At 47.9% G+C, this 27,879-nt stretch overlaps 1 protein-coding gene across 1 annotated transcript; it reads right to left on the reverse strand.

The window, feature by feature from the left end:
* Ppp2r1a (protein phosphatase 2 scaffold subunit Aalpha) lies at positions 1-27,849 on the reverse strand. The gene is made up of 15 exons (XM_004644643.2): positions 27,657-27,849; positions 14,280-14,370; positions 13,766-13,866; positions 12,462-12,694; positions 11,558-11,705; positions 11,288-11,443; positions 10,718-10,832; positions 10,541-10,611; positions 9,969-10,103; positions 6,590-6,763; positions 6,162-6,222; positions 5,349-5,503; positions 3,619-3,761; positions 568-659; positions 1-444 (listed from the first exon to the last, which is right to left on the reverse strand). The coding sequence occupies exons 1-15, from the start codon at positions 27,732-27,734 to the stop codon at positions 428-430; spliced, it is 1,770 nt and encodes a 589-aa protein (XP_004644700.1). The 5' UTR covers positions 27,735-27,849; the 3' UTR covers positions 1-427.
* Between the last annotated feature and the right edge of the window lie 30 nt (positions 27,850-27,879).

The raw sequence follows: 27,879 nt of genomic DNA on the forward strand, positions 1-27,879 counted from the left end.
CTCGATCTAGACCTTTATTTCTGTGTGAAAAGGGAAGAAAAGGAATAAAATAAAAACAGCACAACTGACACAAAAAACCACTGGGGTCTGGGAGGGAGGTGGCTAACAGAAGGGTGAGAGGTCCCCATTACAGCAGCAGGAACCAGTGACCTGGGACACTCACATTTCTTCCCCCCACGGGTCGGGCAGGCGCAGCCCTGTCCCCCAGGACAACTGCCCCATCCACCCTGTGCTTCCCCAGCCCCTTGGGAGGCAGACAGTGAGCAGGCTTCTCAGGCTGGGGAGAGAAGGAACCGTGCTGGGGGAAAGGGCCTGGGGTCTGACCATGCACAGGGAGTCGCTGTCCACAGCCCCACCACCTCTGAGGGAGCTACTTGGTGGAGCTGGAGGGTGGACATCAGAGCCGGTGTTGACTTCTTATTCAGCTTCAGGCGAGAGAGAGAACTGGAGAGACAGGAATGGGTTCAACTCAGAACCACAGCTCTCCGCAGCCCACAGATGCCCCAATGTGGCTTCCCAGGAGCCTAGGCCCCCTACAGACCACCACCCAAGTGCCCATGACCTTACCAGTCAGAGCCTCCTGGGCAAAGTACTTGACGTCCACATCCTGGTCTTGGGTCAGCTTCTCCAGGATGGGCTTGACTTCACTCTGGAGGGTGCTAGAAGGACAAAGAAGAGACAGTAAGCCATGCTGTGCAAGGGGCTGAGGAGACAGACAATAAGAGTGAGGAGAGCCTTGAAAGCCTGGGACCAACGCATGGAGACACAGCTCTGCACTGGAGGTCCCTGAGGCCTCTGGTACAATTACTTCAAAGGGTGTCAGTCTGAAAAACAAGCAGACATCCCCAGAGCAGGTTGCTCAGAGCACTCTGAGAAATCAAACCATGGAAGATGGAACCTACAGTCTGAGGCTGAGCAATGGAGCCCCTCACTGACTACACAGGTGTTCACCGGGCCCAAAGGTAAAATGATGCAACGGCTGCGTCACTAATTCCTGCTCAAGTGGAAACTGGACCAGGAGAGGGGCACTGCCCAAGGTGGTGACAGGTCATGGGCCTGGTGAGGGGGCCCAAGGGCATACTCTTGGAGCTGCAGGGGACCAGAGGAAGCATCTACCCTAACCTACGGAGGCCCTGGGAACTTGACTGAACTGACAGTCAACAGTTGTGGGAAACACATGCAGACTTGAGAGAAAAAAATAGAAGCTTGGCGCTGTGGAATTCAGAGAACTGAGCTGTGCAGACTCCGTGAAGCTCCTTCCAACTAACAGCCAGCTCCCCTCGCCCCACTGAAACCTCTGCTCTCACTTGACTATCCACACTTATTCTGTCTATTAAGGGACTTTATACCCATGGTGCTTTGTTCTAGGGTCTGGTCTCTCCCTTAAGTGGATATCTCCAAGTCACCACATTGTTGCTTAGAGCAGGTATCTCTTTTTGCTGAGTAGTTTTCTACATCTTCTGACTAGGTGCTCCCTCAAAGCCTCTTGCAGTCATAGGTAGGGCTTTTTCAGAGGTGGTAGATCCAGAATATGTGATTTTGGGATTAATTCATGGTGCAGTGCTAGGAACAAGAGCACTAGGATGAAGGGTGTGAGTGCTACCTGCCCTGAGCAGCCCGAATAAGACATAAGGAAAAGAGCTGTGGTCGTCCCTTACTGCTTTGCTCCTTCCTGCCTACCATGGACTGTTTTTATTTGGTAATGTCTGTCTGCTATACCACCTTGCCTTGGAACCAGTCTATTATGGACTGAAACTTTTACAAGATGTAAGCTAAGTACACCTTTCTTCCCTTAACTTGTAGGTTTAGGGTATTTTGTGTCAGCAATGAGAAAAGTACTTAAGACACCTTGGTTAACTTCATCTTTGCATTTCATGCTGCTTCCAGAATCAACCAATTTTCCACTAATGAATCTGCTGATGTTTAATAGGTTCAGACCAAAGATGAATTCAGGGAACTGGGCCAGACACAGATATTGTGTAGGACGGAAGTTTCTCAAAACAATGTTTTATAGTTTTTACCAGAGATGTTACACATCTTTCAATTTATTTCTGGCTACTTGATATTTGTTACACACATGTAAGCATAAATTATACTTACATATATTTATATATATATAGTATATATTTATATACTGTAATCAAAATGTACAAAGAATAGTTAAAAATTATAGAGCAAGACACAATCATTAATCCCTCTTGAAAGGTTCTCCCTTGCTTTAAGCACCCATTCATTCTTGCCATTTTCTGAAGCAGTTTTGGAAGCCTTCTATACCTTTAGGAGAAATGATGAAAAACAGTGACCGCTGCTGTCAAGTGGGTTGCAACAAAAGGCAGGCAGGCCACGAAAACATTACAGCGCACTCTCATCCACCTCACTCACCAGCTCTGGCACCCTGTGACTTCTGCCTCTTCCCCAAAGTCAAAATGACTAGAAAGGCAAATACTCTGAATTGATTCAGGACACTGAGGCAGCTAGGAAAACAGAACTAAAAACTCTGAAAAGAGGACTTTCAAAACAGCTTCAGAAAGATGGACTACATATATCTGACATGAGCAACTGAACAGTACTCCGTTTTGTGAAAATATCACATCTTTTCTATCCATTCCTCAGTTGATGGCCATTCAGGTAGTTTCCACGATTTAGCTATGACACACTGTGTTGCTACAAATGTGGGTGCACATTCATCTCTGTGGTACGATGCTATTAGCTCTTTAGGAAAAATACACAGGTCGGGAATAGCTGGCTTGAATGGTATCCAATCCTAGCTTTCTGTGGAATTTCCATAGTGATTTTCTAGTGTTTGTAGCAGTCTACACTGAAAGGTACAACAGATACTGTAAAAAGGGAAAGAATCTGTTCAAAGGGAAGGAACAACTGGGATAAGGACAAAGGAGAGAAAGAACAGAAAAAAATCATACGTAAATATATACTTAAGTATGTACATATACATAATATATATATATATATATATATATATATATATATATATATAATAAGTATGCATATATACAGGAAGGCTTGGATAATCATACTGTTTATTTCTACTGGTCTACTGAAAGGAGCAGTTAATGCTTAAATTTTTATTTCAAAACTTTTTCTTCTTTTTAATTTCTTATAACTTTTTTTTTTTTTAACTAATTTTGCAGCTTATGTCTGATGCTCTAAACAACTAATTCCTATTATTTTGTTTAGTGAAATTCTATATCGTTTCCAATGTTCTTATTTTTTTTTACTATCTTTATTCTTTCTTAAAACAAGAATGATTTTGAAAGGAATTAATGGCAGTGTCTCTAAATTTCTGTAAAAATTTCAGCATTCACAGTATCTTTCAATCCTAGCGTTACAGCATACTTGCTACTTTTATTTTCTCATGACTTATTGGTAGTACACAGAGCTGCCATCTTCTCTTTCATTCCATTCTATGATGCAGGCCATGTGAATTCTCTTTCTGCAGCTCACAAACAGACACTGTGAAGGGGAATGCAGAGCCTTGGTATGCAGAGCAAGCAAAGAGCAGTCCCGGGCCTTCAAGCCAGGGCTGTATGTTTAGAGGTCAAAGACCAAGATGCCCAGACAACTCCCTGCTGGCACATGAGGGCGCCCCCCAGGTCTCACCTGTTGTCCAGGATGGGGCCTATCTTCTGTAAGGACTTGGCCACATTGAAGCGGACGTTAGCCACTGGGTCCCCAGCCATACGCAGGACTGTGGGCAGCATATGCTTGGTGGTAATGTCCTGCCCACAGACTTCCGACAGCACCTGGGGCCGGCAAGGAGCACAAGGGTAATCATGAGAAGTTCACAGCTAAGCCTCACCTCCCTTCCTTCTGCCAGGCTTCCTCGACTTCTGGTGCAGGTCGAGGCCAGGCAGCATGGGAGGCTCTGGCTCCAGGAGCACCAGGCAGAGGGCAAGTTATCTCTGGAAGCCCCCAACTCCGTAACACTGCTCCCCCCCTGGGATGTCCTATTTTCTGCTCACTCTGGGGATGGGCCATGATGCTTAACCTCACATCCCTCCTGCATTCAGTAGCATGGGAAGAAATTACCAGAATACATACATTTACAGTATAGTAGTCCCTCGCTATTTTATGGTTTAACCTTTATGGATGGTTTCATGGGTTTTCCAAAAATATTAATCTAAATTACTTATTATGATTTTCTGCTCTATTGCAGAATTTTGCAATAGTCTACAGTACCGTATATACATTTATATATATATATTTATAGTTTTAATGATTTTTGTCTAAAAAAATCTAAAATATATAAAAATGTTTACAATGTTAATTCTAACATATTAAAAGAAAATTAAATCACAATAAAATATACTACTTACAGTATTTATTTCCTGAGTGGATTAATACATACTGTACAACACAGTACATGTGTTTTGTTAAAATTATTATGAGTTTGGAAGATGGTTAAGAACTTCAGAAGTGGGGCCGGTGGGATAGCTCAGCGGTCTACAGCACCTGCTTATGCAAGCTTAAGCAAGAGCGCAGGGACTGCAGCTTGAGCCCCACCCCCAGGGCGAGCTGAGCCGGCCACAAAAAAACAAAAAAGAACATTAGAAGCATTTTTGAAAGTGCAGAAAAGGTTTATAAGAGCAGGGGAAAAGTTTATAAAGCCTTAAAATATATATAAATACTAAAATAATCATGTTGCTGCTTCACTGATTGTCAGCGCAGGGCTGTCTGTAGCCCTCTGCGATAAGTGAGGGACCATTGTATTTCTAACTCTCATCCTTTACTTTCTACTTCTGAGCGATTTCGGCTAGCAGCATATGAGATAAGTGTAATGACAATGAAAGTGAACAGATAAGTGTACTTCCCCTACGTAGCGTAACTGTTCTAGGCATTCTCTATGTCCAACAAGATTAATCTTCACGATCCATTCAGGTGTCTACTCTGTCTAGCAGAATGAATCCTTTACGGGTGAGCAAAGCTAGGCATCAAAGGGTCAGGTCATTTCCCTTTGGTCCATTGCTAATGTGTGGCAGAGTCAGAATTACGGTCTGACTTTAGAGGCGCAGGCTCAGACACGGCATCTCAGATGCAAGTGCTCGTGTGTTTAGCAGGAAAGCAGAGGGTTCTTGGAAAGCTCTGGTGTGATCGCTGCTCACACAGGGCTTCTCCTCACCTGCTCTGCTCTCTTGCGAGTCCCTGCCTACGGCCCTGTGACCTGGCTCTTCGCCCAGAACGGTGAGCTGCCTTTCCCCAGGACTCATTCCTGGCACCCAGGGCTCCTGTCATTTCTCCATTTCCAAGCCAGATGCCTCGGCAGAGGGCCACCCCACCCTCACCAAGGCCCTTGCTTTCTGAGGGGGTGCCAGCAGGTGGTGCACACTCACATTGATGCAGAAGAGTGTAGTCATGCGGTGCAGGTAGTTGGGGTCTCCAGACATGGCTAGGACCTTGGGGATGATTGTGGCGTGGGCCCACTCCTTCCCAAACTTTTCCACCAGCTTCTTCAGGTTGCTGGTAGCTGCCTCACGGATGGCATAGACTGCAGCAAGGTAAGAGTAAGAGGGGTAGAGACCCAGGGGTGAAGGACCGAGGTGCACAGGATCTAGAAGTCACGTTGCTATCACCTATGGAGCAGCTTATGGTGGTGGGCCACTGGTAAGCCAATAACTAAGGCCAAACCAAACCAAACCAAATTGAACAAACCCCCATGCTCTCTGCAGTGTCTTCCTTTCCAAGGCTCCACTGATGGCTTCACTGTACAGAATGGCCAACAGGCTCTGAGCAGTATGTGGCCACGCTAATTATTTTGCATTTAGTACTTCGCACAGTGCTTGGGTAACATGAACAGTAGCTAGTATTTTCCAGTACCTGAATGAAAACAACGAGAAGTTCTCACAGTAGCCCTGAGACACTGGGATGAGAGAACTCATGTTTCCAAGAGTAAATGCAGGGCAGAAGGCAAGTGATTTTTGTAAGCTTTGACACAGGAGGGTAGAATTCACACAGTGCTGTCTGCCCAGGGACCCCCGCCTGACTCATGACACCAGGAGGCCCTGGGTGATCTGCTATATTTCCTCCCAGCATGCACTTCTTAGGGCTCTCAATAGCAAGACAGCAGGTCTACATGGGCATCCAACGGCAGGGAAAAGGCCTTGGCCCATCTGCCGGCCTCTTGCTATCCTCCTGGGGGCACTCACCATGATCCACAAGCCAGGCCATGCACAATGAGTTGAGTTTCTCATCAAAGAATTCCACTCCCTGAAAGGGAAAAGATACAAGCTTGAGGAAGAGGGGGCAGGCAGTGGAGCCAGTGATCCCAGGAAAACTACACCAACCCAGACTGGATGCTGCTCAACCACCCTTGAGCTACCTCTTTCCCTCCACCCTCCTACAGAATTCCATCGGTCTTCTAAAAACCTATTTCTAGGGGCCAGGGAGATGGCTCAGTAGAATAAGTGCCTCCCTGGCAAGTGCAAGGGTCTGAGTTCAATCCCTAGTTCCACCAAAAAAACCCCCAAAAACCAAAAACCAAAAAAACCCTATTTCTGGCAGCCCTTCCGCTAATGCCCTAGGCAGCTGCAAGGGCCTATGCCAAGCCTCCAAGACCCCCAGCCTCCTCACTCACCAGCTGCCCAGCCAGCAAGGGCATGTACTCGATGATGGCCAGCCGTACCCGCCACTTGGCATCCTCAGCCAGCTCCACAATGGCAGGGAGCAGGGACTGAGAGAGCTGCCGGATGCCGATCACCTCATTCACACAGTCCAGGTTGGAGATGATGTTCAGCCGCACCTCAGGGCACTGAGGAGGACAGGGGAGCTAAGAGAATGCCTGCACCTGCGTCCCAGAACAAGGTGAGCAGAGCTCAGCTCCACCTGGTTCACTTAAGCAACTTCTCCCAAGGGCGACTTCACTCACAGCCAGTTCTAGGCCTGGGGACAAGATGGAGGCACACATGAAGCGGGGAACAGATTAAGTGAAGAGCTTTTAAAACCATGTTGCAGGATCACAACAACGTGGAGGATCCAGCATTGCAGGATCACAAGTCATGCTGAGCCATTCTAGCTTGTAGGAATCACAAGGAGAAACTGCAATATTGTGAGGGGAAGAAAAAAAAAAGAGTACAAACATGACTGATCCTGCTCTGCTGTCTGACAGCAAGAGCTCCTCACTGGGCATCAACCTGTGATGTAAAATATCCATCCAGCCACAAAGTAAGGCCAAGGCTCTTCTGAGTACAGTGGGGCTGTGGTGTCCCGCACGTGAAGTGACTGCCAGCTTGCGCCCAGGGAACATGCCTCAAACACCCCTACACTCCAGCACAAAAGCTGTCCGCTGAGAGAAAACACTTTTGGGGGAGTGTTCCTTTTAATTGGGATCAGTACACATCTGCAGTATACATACGTTCATCATGGGAGTTGGCACATGTACAAAATGCATCCTAATTCTCTTTTATAATCCAGCTCCCTCACTTCTGAAAGCATATTTTTGAACTGCTTCTGACGACCCATGTTATGAGTGCTGGTTCAGTGTGTACCAAAACACACCCCAGCTACTTCCACAACGCACACAAAGACATTTTTGAAGGAAACACATAAACATAACTAGTTCTTGTTATCTGAACTGGAGCCCTATCCTACATCATCTGCTTCTGAACGACAGATACTGTAAGTTACTCCTCTCTACATCTCCCTCTGAGCATGCGGTGGAGAAGTAAGGGCTGAACTAGGTTAATGACCAAGCAAGCAAGTGTACAGCAGGTTCAGCTCTTCGAAGTCTGCACATTCCAAGGAAGGTCTGGCCCACGGATGTCACAGAACTTCTAAGCCCCTTGAACATCCTACTTGGTAACACTGTCTTGGGCTGGGGAGATAGCTCAGCGGCTTAAGTGCCTGCCTAGCAAGTGCAATGTCCTGAGTTTGATCTCTGGTACCAAAAAAAAGAAGTATCTTCGTTTACCTGGGTCTTGGACCACAGTGGACAGTCTACCTCACCACTGCCATTTGTGGTGGGGCCTAGGGCTGCTTGGTATCTGCCCGACCTCTGACGAGGTAGAAATTGAGTAACTAACGTCAGCCACAGGGCAGTCCAGGGCTGTGCCACCATCCACCGAGGAAGCCCTGGCCCCATGCACGAGCCTCTGGCGGGTAACCCTCTGCACGTGCTGCCAGGTTCTGGGGGAAGAAGTGGCATTCCCACAAATCCACTAGGAGCGAGCTGGCAACACGACTGCTCTGCCCCACACTTTTCCTTTGCTGTTTTCAATGTGTCCCTGCACTGAGTTGAAATGATACACGTGGTGTGAAGGTTTTTCTACGTTCTTCACCTAAGAGTGGTCTTGGGACCCAGACACAGCAAACAATGGATAAAACTGGCAGTCATTGGGAAGCTTACTTGGAACCTCCAATATAAAATTCCCCAAGAGTTCCTGACAGTTCTCTTGTGAAAAGCATGACTGCCTTTTATCAAAATAAGATTCTCCATGAGGAACGGAAGACAGCCAATATTGTGCAAGCTTGTCTGATGGGCAAAGAAGTCTCAGAACCAAGAGCTACCCTCCTCATACTGAATCAATCTGTTCCTTCTAGCCCAGGACACTCAGGGAGAGAGCACGAATCCGACGCTCATCCAGCTGCTGTCCCAGCCTTTCCACGGTCCACTCACTCCTTGGAATGTTTGTGCAACAGTGTTCACCTGTGCTGCACGTGAAGGATTCAACGGCAAGCTGACTTAGCTCTCCTTACAGGATGTTGCATCTAAAGTTAACAAAAGCTTCCTTGTCCTAGCGGCACCAAGAGTCATCCCAGTGTTCTCCTACCAAAGCAAAATTAAAACAACAACAACAACAACAAAAAAACCATTTCCTATCAGAAGTTTTACACCTAACATAACCCGCTGCTTTGTTCTTAATTGGGTCCCCTAACTAACGGCTCTTTAGGACCTGAGCCCACCACAAGTATCCTGAGACTTATCTCAGAAAACAGAAACAAAAACGCCCCATCACTAAGAGCTGCTTAAACATCTTCCCTTCTCTCACGACTTCTGGAGTGGGGACTGCCTATGTGACCACCTTCATCTGTCTGGAGTATGAGGAAATTTGCACACGTACCTGTCCAAACCTACAACTAGCTTATGTTATGAAAGTGCTCTATTAAGCAAAAAGAGACTCAGACAAACACTATTACTAGTCAGCTTGGACCTTCTTGGCCCCTGTAGGCCCCTCCCTTGGTCTTTCTGAACATTCCAGCCACCTCACTCATCTTTTCTTTGCACTGACCGCAGGGATCTTTTCTAACATCCAGATGTCCCAGTTCCAGAGCTTGCCCACAGATTCAAATCCAAAGTCCTTCCCTCACTGCCACCCCGGCCTCTCCAATTATGACCAGAAACCTCTCTTGTCCTCTGTGGTCATGGGACCAGCTCTAACTAATGGGTAGGAGGTATGCAGATAGATGACTGCTGTCCCTAGGAGGCCCAGGCCAATTGTCTACTACCTACTCAAATGTAGCAGCTGACCAGTCACCTGAGAGCCATATAGAGTTCAGGTTAGCGGGGCTAATCCCCCAGGATGGGACTAAGGTGAGAGAAATGATTCTGTCTTATTTAAGCCAAAGTATTCTGGGGTCTCTAGTTCAGCACCCTCCATGACTGCTAAAGAGCTCAAGGACCCAGCATAGCACCTGCCGCACCTCAGCAAGCCCCCAAGAATGCCTGCCCACACGCCTCTCCCAGCACCAGTCTTGGAAGACCTCTGAGAATCAAGATTGCCTTGATTTCCCTTTTTCATATCCACAAGGCCAGGAACAGGGCATGTACAGAGGCAAGGATATACCAAACGATGGTGATAAAACAATCAGTGATCGCACAGATAGTGGCGTCCATGATCAACTCAGTGAAGATCTGGTGCCTCTTGAGAGTAGGAGACTCCTAGTTGACCTGGGGAAGGAGCCTACCCATGTCACTTCCAGAAACACAGAGCTGAGACGAGACCCCTCAGCCCTCTTACCTCATCCTTCAGCTGAGCGAGGAAGAGGGGCAAGAGATGCTCAATGGTGTTATCTTTACCCAAGATGGGTGAGAGGCCCATGATGACCGAGGCCAGGGCAGACTTGACATGCTGGTTGGCATCTGACACCAGCTCCTGAAAGGAAGAGGCAGGGGGGGCCCTGAGGTGAGGAAAGCCCTGCAGCAGCACAGAAGACCCTGAAGCCAACCCTGAAGTAGCCCTGAGAAAATGGCCACTGCCTGCCCATCCTGCTCGGGCAGCAGGGGCAGCCCAGCAGCAGGAAGGGGATGCACACTGTGCTTCCTTCCTATGCTTTAATGCCCGCCCCCCCAAGGCCCAAGTTCTGTGGGTTAGGAGACTCAGTTGCTGTGAAGGGCAAGCACTCCCTCCTCTGAGGTGAGCACCAGGCCACAGGCTCTGCCTATAGTAAGGACTCCTAGCCATTCCAATCGCAGTGTTACGTGGCCCTACAGGGCTGGGAACCCAGCTTGCCTCCAGCAGTCCCAATGCCCAGAATCCTTCCTTTGGAAGTCTCACACTCAGTCTGTTCCTCCCAACGAGCTCCCTGTTACCTTGATGCAGGGCAAGATCTGGGTCATGATCACATTCTCCCGACAGTCAGCTGAGAGATTTTCACAGAACTCTGCAGGCGAAGGAGGTAGGGAGAGCCGAGATGTGACGTCTGGATCCCATCTCCAGCCCCCTGGACACTCCACCCACCTCAGTACATTCTGGGCACCGGCACCAACCTTTGACCTTGTGGGAGGCTGCGGCCCTCACCTCGGCCTCACAATCCTTCATTAGGTTCTGGAAGGCAGGGACCAGGTCTGTCTTAGTGATCTCAGGCCCCACCGCTTTCTGGAGCTGCAGATAGGGACAACAGGGGTGGGGTGAATAAGCAGGGCTGGCAGCCACTCTGGGCTAATGGGGCCAAAGAAAAGGCAACAGAAATAGCGGCCAGAGCATGGGCGAAGGAGCCACCAGAATTCCAAACTCCACCACACTGCCTGACTCCAGGCAAGGCTTTCACCGTAGCAAGTCGTGGCTTCCTAGAAACAAAAGGAAGACCACAAGGGCACCTACCTCGTAGGATCGTTTGCACCACGAACACCAATAGGGATCCTTACTATTCAGGTAATTTTAGTTGTTTTCAGATACTGATGCAAAAACATTCTAATGATACAGCAGTGGAGTCCCGCAGTCCACTCAGAGAGACCTCACTGCTCAAACACCTGAGGACTGGGATGCTCCACAGGAAACCACAGCGCCTGTACACAGTCCAGCCCTTCCCCTCAGAAGGGCTGTGTCCCTTGACCTACCTCTGTGAACTTATCAGCCACCATGTAGCGGACGCGCCAGGATTTGTCCTCAGCTGCCTGGCGCAGAGTGGGCATGACCAGGGCCTCCAGATCCTCCTGGGGCAGCAGCTGGGCTATGTTCACGCACGCCTCCACTGCCAGCAGCCGCACGGAGTCCTGGGGTGAGAGTGGGGTGGGGTAAGTCGACACAGGCCCAGCTGAGCTCTGGGGTTCCCTTCCAGGGCAGGCCCACCAGAGGGGGGGATGGTGGAGGGCCGGGAGCACTCTGACCTGCTCATCGGAGGCCAGGTTGGAGAACATGGGGATGATCTCACTCTTAACGTTGTCCAGCTCCAGCACCTTGGCAAACTCCCCCAGCTTGGAGGCTGCGGCCCGCCGCACCATGGGGGTATCATCTGAGCACAGGTTCCGAAAGTACCTGGGGTGGGAATGGTGCTCAGGAGGAGGATCCGTGGGGACCCCAAGACGGCAGGCAGCGCAGTGGGGAGGCGCACCAAGCACCCTTAGCTGAGGGCACTCAAGTGTTGGCTCTGGTCGGGGGACCTTGCACAAGTGATGTCCCGAGTCTTCCTGGCCTCTGAAATGGGGCTGATAGCAAAAGTAGCTACAAGGCCAGGGTAGGCTTGCCTGAGCTAAGTGGTGGGAGACCCCCCAGGACCCATCTGCACAGACCGATCTACAGCCAATGGTAGGGGCTCCAAACTGTATGACCATGTAAAATAGTAAACTAAAACACCACAGAAGAAAGGTCTTCTGCTGCAGCGGGCGCCTCAGTCAGAGGTGCACGGACAAGGACACGTATCTGATCACACAGTAATGGCTCAGGATCTGGCTTGATGCTCAGATGCCTGAGAAGAGGGGTATGATCACCAAGGGTTTTGGACTGGGGCAGGTCTGCCATAATGTCGGACATCAGATGTTGAGTGTTTTAAGTGCAAGGCTTTGTTCTAAGTACTTTCTACATAAAGGTTCTTCCAACAGGCCATGGGGGAAGGAGTCTGAGAAGGAGCACTGAGGCACAGTGTCCTCAGGTCACACTCAAGGACAAAGACCCCCACCCCCAGGGACAGTAAGATGGTGTGCAGAGCTGGTGTTCCAGACACTAGGGGCCCTAGTGGTCTGGAGGGGCAGACCTGCCAGGGCTGCTTGTGAAGACGGGCAGGGAGGGACTCACTGTCGGAGCTCTGCCTTCACAGCACTGGACACGCGGGGATAGCACACGGAGAAGAGGCCGCAGGCTGAGGTGCGGGAGGTGAACCAGTCGCCGCCCGCCAGTCGCTTCACGAGTGGCACGAAGTGGGCCTCCAGGTCCGAGGGTGAGTGCTCATGCGAGATGGCCCGCAAGGACTCCACGGCCTTGTCCCGCACCACTGTCTCTTCCACTGTGGCCAGTGACTCCAGGGGCGGCTGTCATGAGAACGCAGGTCACTGCACAGCGTGTTCCCCACCCCCTCAGCTCTGGAGCCATCTTGAGGCTCATTTCCAAGACTTCTGATTGGCCCTTCCCACTCCACATCCAGTGAGCCTCCTCTGAGGGTCTGTACGGAGAAGTACTTGAAAGAGCTTCAGTGGGGTCCACAAACCTTACAATTATTCCAGTCCCTTCCTCAGGAAAGGGCCCCCCCTGCCTTTGGCTTTCAGAGTGCACCGATCAGCACTGACACTGGCTGACACCCACACGCTCTTTGTGTGGCAGGGCCACTGCAAGAGTACATGCTGGGGGCTTAGTCGGACTCGCTGAATCCTGGCAAGCATCCTGTCCTCATTTTAGAGGACGAATCTATGCAAGAGACAGGCTTAGGAACCTGCAGAGGCCAGTAACAGTTACAAGCCAGGATCCCGAACCAGGACACCTGGCTCTCTCATTCTCACCCAAACAGCACCCCCTCTTAGTTTCTGACCACTTTCACAGTGTAGCAATCACCCGCACAGACAGGACAATGGGTAGAGTCTGCCAGAGTCAAGACCATACTGTGCCATTTCTTAGCACCTTGACAGGCTGCTCAACTCTGGTGGCTCCAGGTGGCTTCTCTATTGAGAGACTCTTCCCACTATAAAGCGTGGCCAGAAAAATGCCAGTCACAGTGATTGTCAGTACTCACTATGCACCATGGACTGTGCTGAGGGCTTAAGTCAGTTATATGAGGGTGTAATGGCCCTCAATTTACAAAGGACCCCAAGAGGTCCAGTTGTTCTCAGAAGTCACATACCCAAGGAGTGCAGAGGCTCACCTGTCTCTAAGCCTCTGCCAGCTGGGCCTGGTGCTGTTCAAACATGGCCCAGAAACAGCACAGACAACAAGCACAAGCTCAGCCTACAGCACTGGCAGCCGCACTGCCTACAGGGAGAAGCTGATGGCTAAGGCCTGTCTTCACAGATCAGTCTCTCCCACATACTTCTTGCTTGGCCCTGGTGGGCAGGACCACACCTGACTCCAAGGACGAGGACAGCGAGGGGCCTCCCTGCTTCCACACTCACCAGCAGGCAGTGCACGTATTCTGGTCCTCCCACCAGAGTGGTGAAGGTTCCCAGCTGTTCCGCCAGTGCCAAGAGGACCTCATCCTCATCGTAGATGGTGTCTGTGGGGCAAAGACAGGCTCTGTGACACTCGTCTCATAAAACACAGTCTGATCTTTCATGCTCCCATTAATGTTATATTGTGGGCATGATTACCACTGTACTATAACTGAGAAATCAGTCTGAAATGACCAGTTAACAGGTAGAAATGCATTTCAAATGGGTCCTGTCCATATGTAGACCCTTTCGCTAGGGCCTGCCAGCACCATGCAGACCAGTGATGGAGAACCAATGCCATTTGTTCCACAGCACACCATCACTGATTCAGACTGTTCCCTCAGGCGCTGCATTCCACTTCTTCTAGACCCCGTCCCACTCCACAGTATAGGGCAGACACTTAGAATGTGATGTCTCTCTCAAATCCGGCAGGTTCCCCTTTCAGCTGACTCCACTGCACTGGAGTTCACCTCCTTACCTGTCAGGAATGGCAGGAGCTCACTTCGGGTCCTTTCGACCCCTAGGGCCAAGGCAATGGTGGAAAGTTTCTTGATGCTATTGAGGCGCAGCTAATGAAAGAGTAAGAGGGGAGAATGTCAGGGATTCCAGACTCAGAAAAGATGCACAGCTCCAGAAGCAGTCAGGTCCGTCCCTGGAAGGCTTCTTACCTCTGTGTGAACATGGTCAGCGCTAACTTGGTTAACACTTACCAAGTATTCTGTGACCCCAAATGAACCATTAAACAACAACAAAGATATCAGCATCAGCAGAAAATCCAGAGCATCCTCTGGGTCTTACGGAGCCCAAAGCCTACTCAGTTGCACATTCTAAAATCTTCCTCAGATTTCCCCCTCTTCACCAACACACGCTGCTCTCTGACTTAACCTTCCCTTGCACCAAGCACCACCTAATCAGCTAGGCACTGCATTTTAACAGCAGAAGCCAAATCTCTGGCATCCTCAGCATGAGGCAGGTGTCATATTTGATCTTTACGCCTGTTACGGTCTGTGTCTGGTTGTCTCCCCAAAGCCTCATGCAGTCCATGGCATGGGCTTCTAGAGTCTGTGATTAATTCATGATCCGATGCTGGGATTATGGGTGTGAGTGCTACACCCCCGGGGGCAGATCGCCTGAATACAATATGGGGAGGGTAGAGAGACTTGCTAGCTGCCACAGTTGCTGCTCCTCCTCTGACTCTTTGCTGTTTCTGCCACTCCATGAACAGCTGCTCTCTGCCATGTCACACTATGCCTTGGAGCCAGCTGTGTACGGACTAAAACCTCTACTGACTGTGAGCTAAATAAACCTTTCCTTCCTTCATTTTGGGTGTTATTTTGTCCCAGCAATGACAGAAAAGTAACTAAGACAACACCCATGAACTCACTAATTCTTGCAGCAACCCTTAAGACCGGAGCTATTTTCTCTACTGCTTTACAGAGGAAAACAAGCTCAGGGAGCAGTAGTTACTTCTCAACATCACAAAGCTATGATGTCATGGAATAAGCATCCAAACCCTGGCCTACTAGCTAACAATGATGATGAAAGAACAAACAATATCATGATGTTACTATAAAAACAGGAGTAGCATTATCAATAGGACTGCTGGTAGTATTACTAGCGTAATAGGTTGAATAACGGGCTGTCACATATATGAGCTTTTATTCCTTTTATTCACTGTTCCTAGCTCACACTCCCACCTCCAGGCAGGCCACAGAAATCAGTTTCTCTCCCCATACAGAAGTAACAGAAACAATAATCTCCAGCCTTTGTCTTAGAGCTGGGCCAAGTGGAATTCTCTGACCCTCCTTATCTGACACTGAACTATAGAACCACCACTTTGGAATGGGCTTCGTCCCACACCTGCAGGGAGGGTGCTGCACAGACCAAGAAGAACGCGGAAGCAAACAGGTCTTCCGAGGTTTCCTGGCTCAGTCTACGAGCTGCAGGTCACAGCCTGTTTGTTCTACTATATTCTGGCACAGCTGCCCATGCTCAGTCATGCCCAGGCAAGGCAGCCTGGGATAAGGTGTGAAACACTTCTAGACAGCTGAACACATGGAGGTTCCTGGGGGCAGCAAACTCAGAGGGCACAGCAGCCTTCTCCTATCCCTCACCCTGTGCATCTCTTCATCTATGTCCTGTGAAATATCCTTTGCAATAAATCAACAGGAAGTAGTTCCAAGTCCCATGAGGAATTTGAGCATATTAATCAAACCCAAGAAGGGTGCTGTACGTATCCTGATTTATAGCCTGTTGGCCAGAAGCACTAGTGAAACAACCTGGGGCTCACACCTGGCACCTAAGGTCAGCACTGAGGAGGAAGCTGATTAGAGGACCAACCTCAACCTGTGGGACCAGACACCATCTCCTAGCAGACAACTGGATTATAGGATACACAGCCACCCAGCTGGTGTCCGCTTGTTTGCAGGTGGGGGAAAGTCTCATACCTTTCAGGGTCACAGAACTGTCTGTATTGTGGTAAGGGAACAGAGGAAAAGCAGACAGTTTGGTTTCCCAAGGTATAACTTTTAAGAAGAGGGATGGCTCTAGATGAACTGACAGTGTCCTCTTAAAAGGCAAAAATGGAGAAGACACAGAAGTTCACAAAAGACATGGCCAAAGGAAGATGGAGGGAAATTTCAGGACAATACATCCTCAATCATAAGAACACCCAGAACTGCCAGACAGAGCCCTAGAAGTTAGGGAAGGGGTACAGGGAACAGATCTCCCTCAGAGCCTCTAGAGAAACCAGCCCTACCAAACCTTGATTTTACCCTTGTGGCCTCTACAACTGTGAAAGGTTAAAGACATTGTTCTATACTACATGGTTTGTGGTGATCTGTTGGAGCAGCACCAGAGGAAAAAAAATACAGATAATAGGCCTAACTTGAGACTTCTCCACCTCAAGGAAACTGAGTGTCAGAAAGGTAGACACCCAGCTACATCAGAACCAAGAGGTTGGGGTCCAAAGCCAGCTGCTGAGTGCTGGCTGAAGGTGGCACCTTCGTTAATGTCACTCCATTTCCATCGGCACCTCTCCAATCCTAGGCCCAGGCTGTCTCAAGAACACAACGAAGGCATAAGTGACAGTGGAGCACAGGAGCTGGAGAGGGAGCCATGATACTCACAAAGGAGAATCCTCTGCCTGAAAGAAGTGGCAGAAGACAGGGACTGGGACAAGGTGAAACAGGCTCTCTGTTCCTGCCCTTCTCCCTGGCCCTATACAACTGGAGAAAGCTCGATGTTCTGCACAAGTAGGGTTCTCTGGTCAGGCTTAAGTGCTTCTCTGGGGTCACAGAGTGAACAATCTAAGGAAGCGCTCTGGTGAGAAACACATGTGCCAAGTTTGTCATTCAATGTCAGAGGCTTTCAGACCACTTATGCTTCAGGTGGCCCCAAAACTTCATCTTGGCAGGTAAACAACCTCAGGATGAAGTACTACAAGACCTGTAACTCATTTTCAGTCACAAAATCATACATACAGACACACCTACAGAAAGAAAAACCAAATCTGCCAGATACTCTGCTCAGTGGACCCGAGCTGTAAGTGTACAGGTGCTCGCTGTACTGGCTGAGAGGTCAGCACAAGTTTTTACAAATGGTCAAGAAATACTTGCAGCTTTGCAGGCCACAGTATTTCTGTCCCAACCACTCAACTGTGCATTGCACAGCAGCCACACAACCAGACAGTATAAACAAAGGCATGAGGCTGCTGAATTTGATCACAGGCTATACTTTACTGTCCTTTGCACCAGTGTTTCAACATTCTTATATCTAACAAAAGTTTTTCAGGGGCTGGTGAGATGGCTCAGTGGTCTAAAGCACCTACTTAGAACAAGCTTTGAAAAGCATAGGGACCGCGGTTCAATCCCCCAGCACCACATGCCAGCCAGCTCCGCCTCCTGGTGGGCTGAGCTGGCCACACACACACACATAAATAAAAATTAAAAAAAAAAAGTTTTTCATAACAAAACACCATGGGGAAGCCAGGGAGATAGCTCAGGGGCATAAGTGCCTGCTTGGCAAGCACAAGGTCTTGAATTCGATCTTTGGTATAAATAAATAAATAAATACTGTGGAGAGTACTGACATAGTTGCTGTTTGCATACCTCTTTTCCTTCAGGTTAAAGCCAGGTTTTCCTCTCAGCTGAGCTACAGGCCAAGGCCACCAAAGGTTGGCAGTAGCCCAGAGGACAGTGGCAATAATCATAATAATCACAAACCTAGTAACAACAGCAATTTCCCCCTCTGATTTTCGGAGGCATTGTCTTGCCATGCTGGTTAGGCTGGCCTCAAACTTCCGATAATCTGCAGGGACTCGTTGGTGTCATGGTACATGCCAGGGAGAAATGGCAGCAGGAATAAGGAAAAAAATAAGCAGACAACAATGAAGCTTAGATGGAGGTCTGTTTGCCTGATTGTCAGCGGACCCAAAGAACAACAGTAGGGGCGTTTATTCCATTGCAAAGTTGGTATCAGAAGACATAACCTCTAGTGAGCAGAAATCGTCCAGGCAGGATGTTTTTCTCAAGACTGAGGTAGCTTGATTGCTCTAGGCACTGAGGCCTTGTTCTGCCTTCCCACATATGATCAGTTTCCAGCTTCAGCCACTCCCAACCACAATCTTTTGGCCTAAACCTCACCAGTGCTGGAATTACAGGCATGCAATACCAGAGCTGGTGACAATAGTAACTGACTTCAGTTTGCTTGCATGTGTTCGACATGGACAAAGAACACACTTAATCTGAGAACCAAGTGTGCTCTGAGGCTTTGTTTCTAGAATCCTCACTGTATAGGTGAGAATGCTATCATGGAGAAAGCAATGGAGGCATAAGTAGAACCCAGGCCATCTGAGTCAATTTCTACATCACACTTTCACTGAGGAAAGATTTCCAAGTCACAGGTGTCAGAATCAGGTCTCCTCTCCCATGGCACAGAACTGGCCTTAACATTCTAATTTTGATTTCTTAACCACGTCCACTGACTTGTTCAGGGAGACAGTACTGTGAATGCTCAAAAAAGGAGGCCTGGTATTTCACAGGCAAACCACCTAGGTTCAAAGCTAAGAGGCTGGCTATCAGCCGTGGGTCTTAAGTAATCTTTGGATCCTTAGGAGCCTCAAATTCTTTATTTGTGAAGAGGTGATAGTTCCTGAGGACACTAGCAGCATCAAGGGAGATCAATAATGGTGACTATGGCACCCCACACTGCTGACAGCATCCTGACTTTGCTTGGGTCACCATAAAGGACAAGATGGCAGATGGCCACGTGTCCACCCATACTTCTACTCTTTCATGATGGCCAGATAATAAGGGCAAATGATCCCCATGGTGCTCACTATGCTACAAGCTCTGTGCTAAGTGCTTTAAAGTTCCATTTGATCCTCACATCCCCATGAGGGAATTATAGGGCATCTATCTGATGGCAGGAAAAAAGAGGCCCAGGGAGGTCAAGTAAACCTGTCCACAGGCGGCAGAGCCAAGGATCTGAGCCTCATCTGTCAGGCTCTTACCAGTACACCATGGATTCCTATTTGCTTCTTCACAGGGGCAGGTAGAGTGGTGATGCCATGGACAACCTTCGCAGGTTTAGTATTGATCATAATATTAAAATAGAGGTCAGCATAACCAACACAAGACATAGGTTCAGCCACAGCTCCTGTTTGTAATATGCTATTGTTACTGTACTTCATAATAGAAGGGAAGTTAAATTTAAGTTTAAAGTAAATAAACAGTGCTACTTTTTTATGCAAATTCATGCATTTGCCTGGAAACTTACAGAGTAGCACCAGCTTTTAGGGTCTCACTATGTACTTCATCTGGAACTCACACTGTAGCTTAGGCTGAACTCAAACTTCCAGAGATCCTACTGTCTCAGGCTCTGGAGTGCTAGTATTGCAGGCATGGGCCACTATGCCTAGCTAGAAGTGTTTTTTTTTTTTTTTTTTTTTTTTTTTTAACATTTATTGTGTGTGTGTGTGTGTGTGTGTGTGTGTGTGTGTGTGTATGTCCAGCTCAGCCCACCAGGGGGCGAGGCTGGCTGGCATGTGGTGCTGGGGGATCGAACCGTGGTCCTTGTGCTTTGCCAAGCTTGTTCCATGTAGGTGCTTTAGACCACTGAGCCATCTCACCAGCCCCTAGAAGTGTTCTTGATAGAATGTGGCCACACATTTTTTTTTTTTTTAAATGCAATGGGACTATAATGGATAAAATTTCAATAGCCATAGGGTAATTTCAGTAGGTCTTAGGGTAAGGAGAAGGGAAGATAATCGGAGTAAAATGGTAAAAGCTTCAGACCAGAGCACCTTGGGCATACAGGCACTTGGCTGCCACCAGACTTTTTGATCACTAGTCAGAGACAAACTTCAGGTTCATGTAAGCCCTGCTCCTTTCCGTTTTCCTACCACTCACAGCCAAGCTTGGTCCCGGCTTGACTCAGCACACAGCATAGGTCTGCACAAAGAGACAAATGACAAGGCTCTTGGGAGCGCCAGGAAAGACCCTGTCTAGATAAAGGGGAGGAGGATGGCAAGAACCTCTCTGTCCTAGGCTGGCCCTGCTTTTGCTGTGGCTGACGAAGATAGCAAAGACTGTGGCATTCCCATGACCACAGGAAGCAGATCCAAGAATGGCATGCTCTGACCCAATTCTGTGACCTTTGTAGTTGCTGAACTTGTGTGAATGGGTGGTTGTGCAGGGAGGCCCTGCTTGTTTAAATGAATCTTGGCTGGATGCTCCGTAGCATTCCCAATAAAGCATCTATCAGCATCACCAGTAATAACTCAAGCAATTTGTGCCTCAATCATACACAGTCCACAGCACTTTCACTGTCCACATTCCCAGCAAGCCCCTGTGCACACACTGCCTGAAGACCTAACAACACCCAGCCCCTTCCTTGTATGAACCCCCAGGACTCTACTACTCTGAAGACTCATTGGCCTTCGACCCACAGAGCTGTCCTTGACACCAACGTGTACAACCTGGTTCCACAGGTGCCATGCCTTCCCTTCACAGTCAAGAATGAAAGCCTCAGTGGCTTGCAAGGCCGGACACCTGCCTGCTGAGCCACTCTCACTCCCCTTGCCCCATGGGTGCCTGTCACAATGGTTCCCTTGACAATTGACAAAACCGAAACAAATGGACTTTGTTTTCTAGACTCTGCTCCAAGAACTAGCCCAGGGTCTGATGCAGAATAGATGTTTAGTAAATACTCACAGGACAAATTTTTATAAAAAGGTAATGTAGATGTTAGCATATACAGAGAAAAAGTATCTAAAAAAATATACTCAAACCAGTGACTATCAGCATAGCTGGTGGCTGTTCATGGGGCTAAGAGGGTCTGTGCTCTATGCTACACAGACAGAAGTAGCTTTTTTCCATAAAATCTTCAGTCTATTTGTCCTTCCTCCATAGTCCATGAAAGGCATTTTTAAATGAAAATGGTGTGTATGTGTGTGTGCGTGTGTGTGTGTATGTGTGTGTGTAGGGAGATATACGTGAAAAACCAAGCACTTTATCTGACAACAGTTTAGCATGCCTTGCAATGCCAAAATGAGAATGGTGATCAGAATCTTTATTTCTGAAGATCACATTTTTTTTTAAGGTACTGGAATTTACTTACCATTTATCAGCTAATATTGCACAGGCAGTGGGAGCTTCAGTTTCATTGCTAGAAGCCAAAACTACAACAAAACCTGCCTCGCCCTGCACCACTGAGATGCTCAGCATTTGCTGCACCACTGAAATACTCAAATATGGAAGAGAGGCACCAAACCTGGCACACGGGAGGCTCTCAATATACTGATTATTCTTACTTCTCATATATTTCTTGAGAAGGAGAAAAAAAAAAAAAGGCCAAGTGATTTCCCCATCTCCCTGGAAATCACAGCACCAAGATGCCTTCACAGTTTGCCTGTAACTACCATCATTTGTGATACATCTATTTCCCCACTTAGAAGCCAACTTGTCTCTAAAACAAGGAAGGGACAAAACTATTACCAACTGTGATTTCTGAACTTAGATCTAATATGCAACTGGCCACGTCAAAAACCGAGTGATTTTCACTAAGATAGCACTAAAAGCAAAGAAGGAAATTCCTCTGCCTGTCAAAGCCTAAACAGAGGCTTTGAAGACTGAAAAGGTACAGCTGAAAGGCTTCTACAGCAACAAAAAATATCAGCTCTGTAGTCACCCACTTTCCAGCAACCCAAGACACTGCAGCTCCAGAAGTAGCCCAGATACTCTCAGAATATCCCTTGGCCCCTGATCTGCCATGAAGCAGACAAAAGACAACAATCTTATCTTTTCTGTGGATGTCATGGCCGACATGCAGCAGCTCTATGACACTGAAGTGGCCAAGGTAAACTGCCCATTCAGGGTGATGGATGAGAAAAGGCACATGTCCATCTGGCACCTGATTATCATGCTATGTATGTTGCCAACAAAACCAGGATCATTTAGAATGAATCCAGCTGGCTAAATACATATTTTACACACACATGTTAAAATAAATATATTACACACACACACACATTTTAAGTTTTCTAAAACCCAACTACAATAGACTCCTTCCTATGTGCTAGGTTCAAAACTAGGTATTTACATATGTTTTCTCTTACAACAAACCTAAGAGGTAGACACTACCCTGAGTTTATTTTGAAGATGAAGAAACTGAGGCATTCAAAGGTTACTAATTGAATTTGTGGCAAATCTAGAACTGAATTGTCCTCTTGCAAATCCTTATTTCTACATTCTGTCACCAAGTCCCTAGGCATTCCAAAAAAAGAAGCTGATGCCTGGAACACCATGTTTCTAAAATGTGGACATAAGGGAATTCTGCAATGCTTTTGACAGTGGCTCTGTTAATTTCATCTCAAAATGTCAGTAGGTGTGCCTTCCACCTGCTTTTTCACTTAACAAGAAACCAGGGAACCAAAGGGTCAAGTAACTTGTAAAATGGCCAGTCCAGAACTCAAAAGCTGGTCTACTTCCACCACAGCACTGCCTTTTCAGTGTCATTCTCAGGTGAGATCTTTCCACAGAGGGTACAGCTCTGAGTGAAGATATGACATGGAGCCCAGTACTCTTTGATAAATTCCAGTTTTGCCTCTTACTAGGAAACATAACATTGGCTGAGTATCCTCATCTACTAAATAGAAAGGATTTCACAGTGAAGAGCAGGCTGTAAAAAGCAAGAATGCTATCAAGACATTGCTGCTAACTTTGTTAGGTGTGATAAGGAAGTGTTGGGAAAACATGTCTATATGTAAGAGGTGTGTACTGAATAAGGCAGGAGAAAATGCTCAAAGCCCGGGATATATTTTAAAAATGTTTTAGAAAAAAATAGGGAGAAGGGAATAAGAAAGAACAGACAAAACATAAGTATCTAAACTTTGAAAAAATAAATGCAGTATCAGGGTATCTGGTACTATTTTTCCTATGCTGGTGTATGTGTGAAATTTGACAATTAAAACTTTAATAAAAAGAAAACAAGTATCTATCTCAGCAATCTGTGAGAATCCAGTTAACACATACCCAACACTGAGCACTGTGAAGCAGGACACAGCAGGGTCCCCAAGCTCAGCACTACTGCCTTTGGGCTATAGGGATGTTCTGGGCATTGCAGGACACTGAACAGACTTCCACTCCGGTGACCCCTGCCCAGCTGAGACAGTGTCCAGCACTCCTGCTTCGCATGCTGCAATCTGGCTTCTGCATCACAGAGGTGTAGGCCGGGACAGCTTAGGCAAGGAAAGCACTAGCAAATCTATGATGAAATATGAGCAATAAACCCAGGCTCCTCATTACTGCCCCCATCTCATTTTCCCAGTATAACAAACCACAGCTATCACAATGACTGAAACAGCCCATCATTTGCTGAATGCCCACTCTGAGGCAGCCACTTTATGCGCTGATTTTACTGCATCTACACCATCAGTCAGACGCTAATTTTGCAGGTGAGGAATCTGGGTCCAGATATGAAGGTACTGCTGCTCCAAAGGTATACAGGGCAGAAACTGACCAGGCTGGAATCAAACCTCAGCTATCCTTACCTTCTCTCACATCACCCATCACAATATACCTAACCTGCCTGCTCCTCCCACCTAACCACCTTCCCCCGTGTACATGCTAACACTGCTACAGCTTCTTACAGAACCTCACGACTCCTGCCTGTCCCTTACACGACACCCAAGGGATATTTAGAATTAAAACAGAACATGTCATTCCTCTGCTCAAAGCCTTTCAATAGCTCCCTCAGCCTCAGTCTTGCCAAAGGCCTTGCCTGGGACTCACAGGCACCACCTAAACTAGTCACATCCTAGTTAGTCATCACCTCACACCACTTTGCCATTCACCCCACTTTCTCCACATGGGACTTTTTGCTCATGGGACCACTCAAGTCCTTTCTCTAGTTTTTCCTTTGCCCAAACTGCTCTTTTCCCCAGCTTGCTCAACATCCTTTCCTCAGGGGAGCAATCCCTAAGCTTCTAAGACATCAGCCATGGGCTCGTCAATTCCCTGTGACTGCCCTGTATTTCTTATCACTACCCTTGACTTTACACTGTAGACTACTTACTGTCTGTCTCTTCCACTATAGTATAAACTCCACAAGGGCAGCAGCTATGCTGCTCTCCTCCTTGTATTTATCTAGGAACTAAAACAGTCTTGCATATAGGACATTATCAATAAATATTTGCTGAATAAATATATCACAACTACAAGCTCTCACAGCTCTCATTCTATTATTGTCAACAGTCTTATTGAAGATCATTATCTGGCATATGGGTATGATTAGCAAGTGTTTGTCCTGCCCTAAACTATTTCACCTTCAGATACCATTTCCTTTGAATTTCTTTCCTGTCTCCTCCACATCTTGGCATCAAAGCCCTGCTCAAGTTTACTTGTATTGTACTTCAGTTTCTGCCTTGGGAAAAGTGTGGAGAAGCAATGTATCTCTTTCCAAGTTGCAAGAATTCATTAAGTGAATAAAAGTTATGCCTTTGTATAGTGCTGTGCATTGAACAAGAACCCAATAATTTAACACACATGGTTTAAGTCAGGAGTTGCTCTCTTGGGGAGAGGAATGTAGAAGAGACAAATGCCAGAAAGCAAATACTTTGTGGGCTTTGAGGGCCAAACTATTCTGTCAAAACCATTCCAGTCTAAGCTCCTGTGTAGCACAAGAGCAGCGTCTGAATTAGAAACAAAAACCAACTTTACTTAAAAAGCAAGCACTGGGCAGGCAGCTGTTTGTCAAACTCTTGTTAAAATGACGACTCACAAGGTCGGCCTTGGCTTCCTCTTCCATTTCATTTCCCATTATGAAGAACTCATTCCCTTGGCTCCCATGGCCTTCCTCTCCCTTCCAGAATCTGCACTACATAATCCTGCCTTATGACCTTTACACTTATTTCCTCTGCCTGGAATGCTATTCACCAGACCTGCTTCCTTCCCTCTGCTTGAATCACGCCCTCAGTATGGGCTTCACTGACCATCCTATCTCAAACTGTGCCACACTTGCCAGTCTTCCCCAGACCCACCTCTACCTCATTTTTCTCCAGAGCACTTTCCACCACCACCTGCCATCCTCCACAATATGTCTGCAGAAGAAAGTGAGTTACACAGAAGCAGACTGTTAGCTATGGTGTACTGTCATGGCCTCCTTTGGCAAACATATGGTTGGCACTCCTTAAATATTTGTTAAGTGTTTCTTCATTGACCTCGATGCAATAAAATTATAAGCAAAAAAAAGCAAAGTCACATTATTTTAAAGTAAAACAAAACATTTCACTGTCCTCAACTTTGTACAACTTTCTTCCTCAGTCTCTACTTCCCAAACATAATATTTGTGATTAGAAGATTGGTGCCCCCAAAGATATTCATGTTCATATCCCCCAAACATAAGTATCTACCTTACATGGCAAAACAAATCTGTAGAAGGCACCTCAGTTAAAGAAGGACCCTGAGAGAGGGAGATGATGCTGGCTTATGGGAGTGAGTCCAAAGTAACCATATAGAACCTTAAAAATCAAAGAGCCCTTCCTGACTGCTCAGGAGACGTGACTAGGAAAAATAGATGCAACTACACTGCTTGCACTGAAGGTAGAAAAAGGAGCCATGGACCAAAGAACTCGGAGGCCTCTAAAAACTGGAATAGGCAGGGAAGCAGATTTTCTCCCTAGAGCCTCCACAAAGAAATTCAGTCTTCCTAATACCTTGATTTTATCTCATGAGCCCCCCAAGATCACCAACCTCTAGAAGTATAATTGTGTTGCCTTTCCCACTTATTTTTCTCCCTAACTTTAAACTCCCTCACATATAGTTTACCTAATCTTATTTATTTTCTGACTCCCTGCACTACATGGTAAATCTCTTGTTTTGTTCCAGTGCCTAGGACGGGACTTAGAGTACAGGCCTAGTAAGTATTTGCTCATTTACTGTCACATCTTATTTGTTCCTTCCCAGTACTTCTTACAGCTGTTAAAAACTATTATGTTTAGCACTATTTACCTGTCACCCCTACTTTCACAGCACCATACCCAATATACGGCAAGTATTTACTGAACAAATAAATCCATCCACACAACGGTTCTATGAACTACATAATTATCCTCATTTGAGAAGAGGGCGGGGCTGGGGATATAGCTTAGTGGCATAGGTGCCTGCCTGATCCTAGCAAGCGCAAGGTCCCAAGTTTGATCCCCAGTATCAAAAAAGGATCCAGGTTTATTTATTTATTTTTCTTTTTTTTTTGGCCGAACCGGGGATTGAACTTAGGCCCTTGTGCTTGCCAGGCAAGCGCTTATTCCAATGAGCCATCTCCCTGGCCCTAAGGATCCAGGTTTAAAGAAAATAATGTGCCTGCATCAACCAGCAAGAAGAGGAACAGCTAGTACAACTGCAACCCCTGAGACCAGAACCCCAAGTCTTATTCAAAGCTTGTAGGTGGGGTCCCGCCTCGGCAGGTTTACAAGTGCGCCCCAAACAATTTTATAGAGGGAAAAACTAAGGCCTAAGGAAGGATGACGGGACCTTTCCACGTGGCAGACACCGCTCTATTTTACTTGTTCAGTTCCTCACCCCACCTAGCGAAGCGAGGACTATTCTTAGCCCGTATTTCATGGAAAACAGACGCCCAAGGCCATGAAATAACAAGCACAAGGTCACCCCGCAGATGGGAGGTGGACCTGCTGTCTGAACTCTTGTCAAACCCACGCCAGCCAGCCTGCTTCAGGGACCGATCCGACCCCATCACCAGAAAGGCTGGCCCGCTAGCAAACGGCGCGCGCGCGTGTGCGTGTGCAAGCGCGGGGGAGAGGAGCACAATTCACCCCTCGAGCCGGCCAGTTCTGCCCTCGGGAGAGGAGCTTTCACGTCCCCCTCTTCTTGGGAGACCTAACACAAAGTATAAGCGGATGGAGGGCAGGACCCAGGACCGCAGCCTCCATCCTGTTGCAAAAGCGCAAAAAATCCAACACCCACCCGGGTCTCCACCAACCACGCGGCCCCTCCCCACCTCCGAGCAAGTCACGCGCCCGCCCATTCGCCCGGAGCCCTCCGCTCCCCATCAGCCTGCCGACCCCACCTAGGCCCAGCGTCCCAGGTCCCCGCCGCCGCGCGCACCAGGCAGGCTCGGGACCCTCGGGCTCGCCCCGCCCCGCCCACCGCTGAGCCGAAAGCCAATCCGGGGCGTCATTTCATCGAGCCTGGTGAGCTCGAAGAATGAGAGCTGGACGCTGATTGGTTGTCCCCCCTTCCGCCACTCCCAGCGAACGCTGAGCCCTCTCGCCCAGGGCCGCACGAGCCCCCGCGCCCTTCTCCCCTCGTCCTTGTCAAGTCTCCCGTAGTCTCCGCACCTGAACATCCTCGTTGCGGAGCTCATCTATGAGCACCGCAATGGGATACAGAGAGTCATCGCCGTCGGCCGCCGCCATTTTGGCTCCGTCCAGTTCCTGTCAGACTGCGGCCGGCGCTGCGCTGAAGCTGGGTTAGGGAGGGGCAGGACGAGGAGGAAAGGCGGTGTTGGGGGTGCCCAAGCCACTTTACAGGGGCTGGACGAGCAGAAGACCGCGTTTCTTT

This window comes from Octodon degus, unplaced genomic scaffold (genome assembly GCF_000260255.1).
Source record: "Octodon degus isolate 3935 unplaced genomic scaffold, OctDeg1.0 scaffold00206, whole genome shotgun sequence".
Classification (NCBI taxonomy): domain Eukaryota; kingdom Metazoa; phylum Chordata; class Mammalia; order Rodentia; family Octodontidae; genus Octodon; species Octodon degus.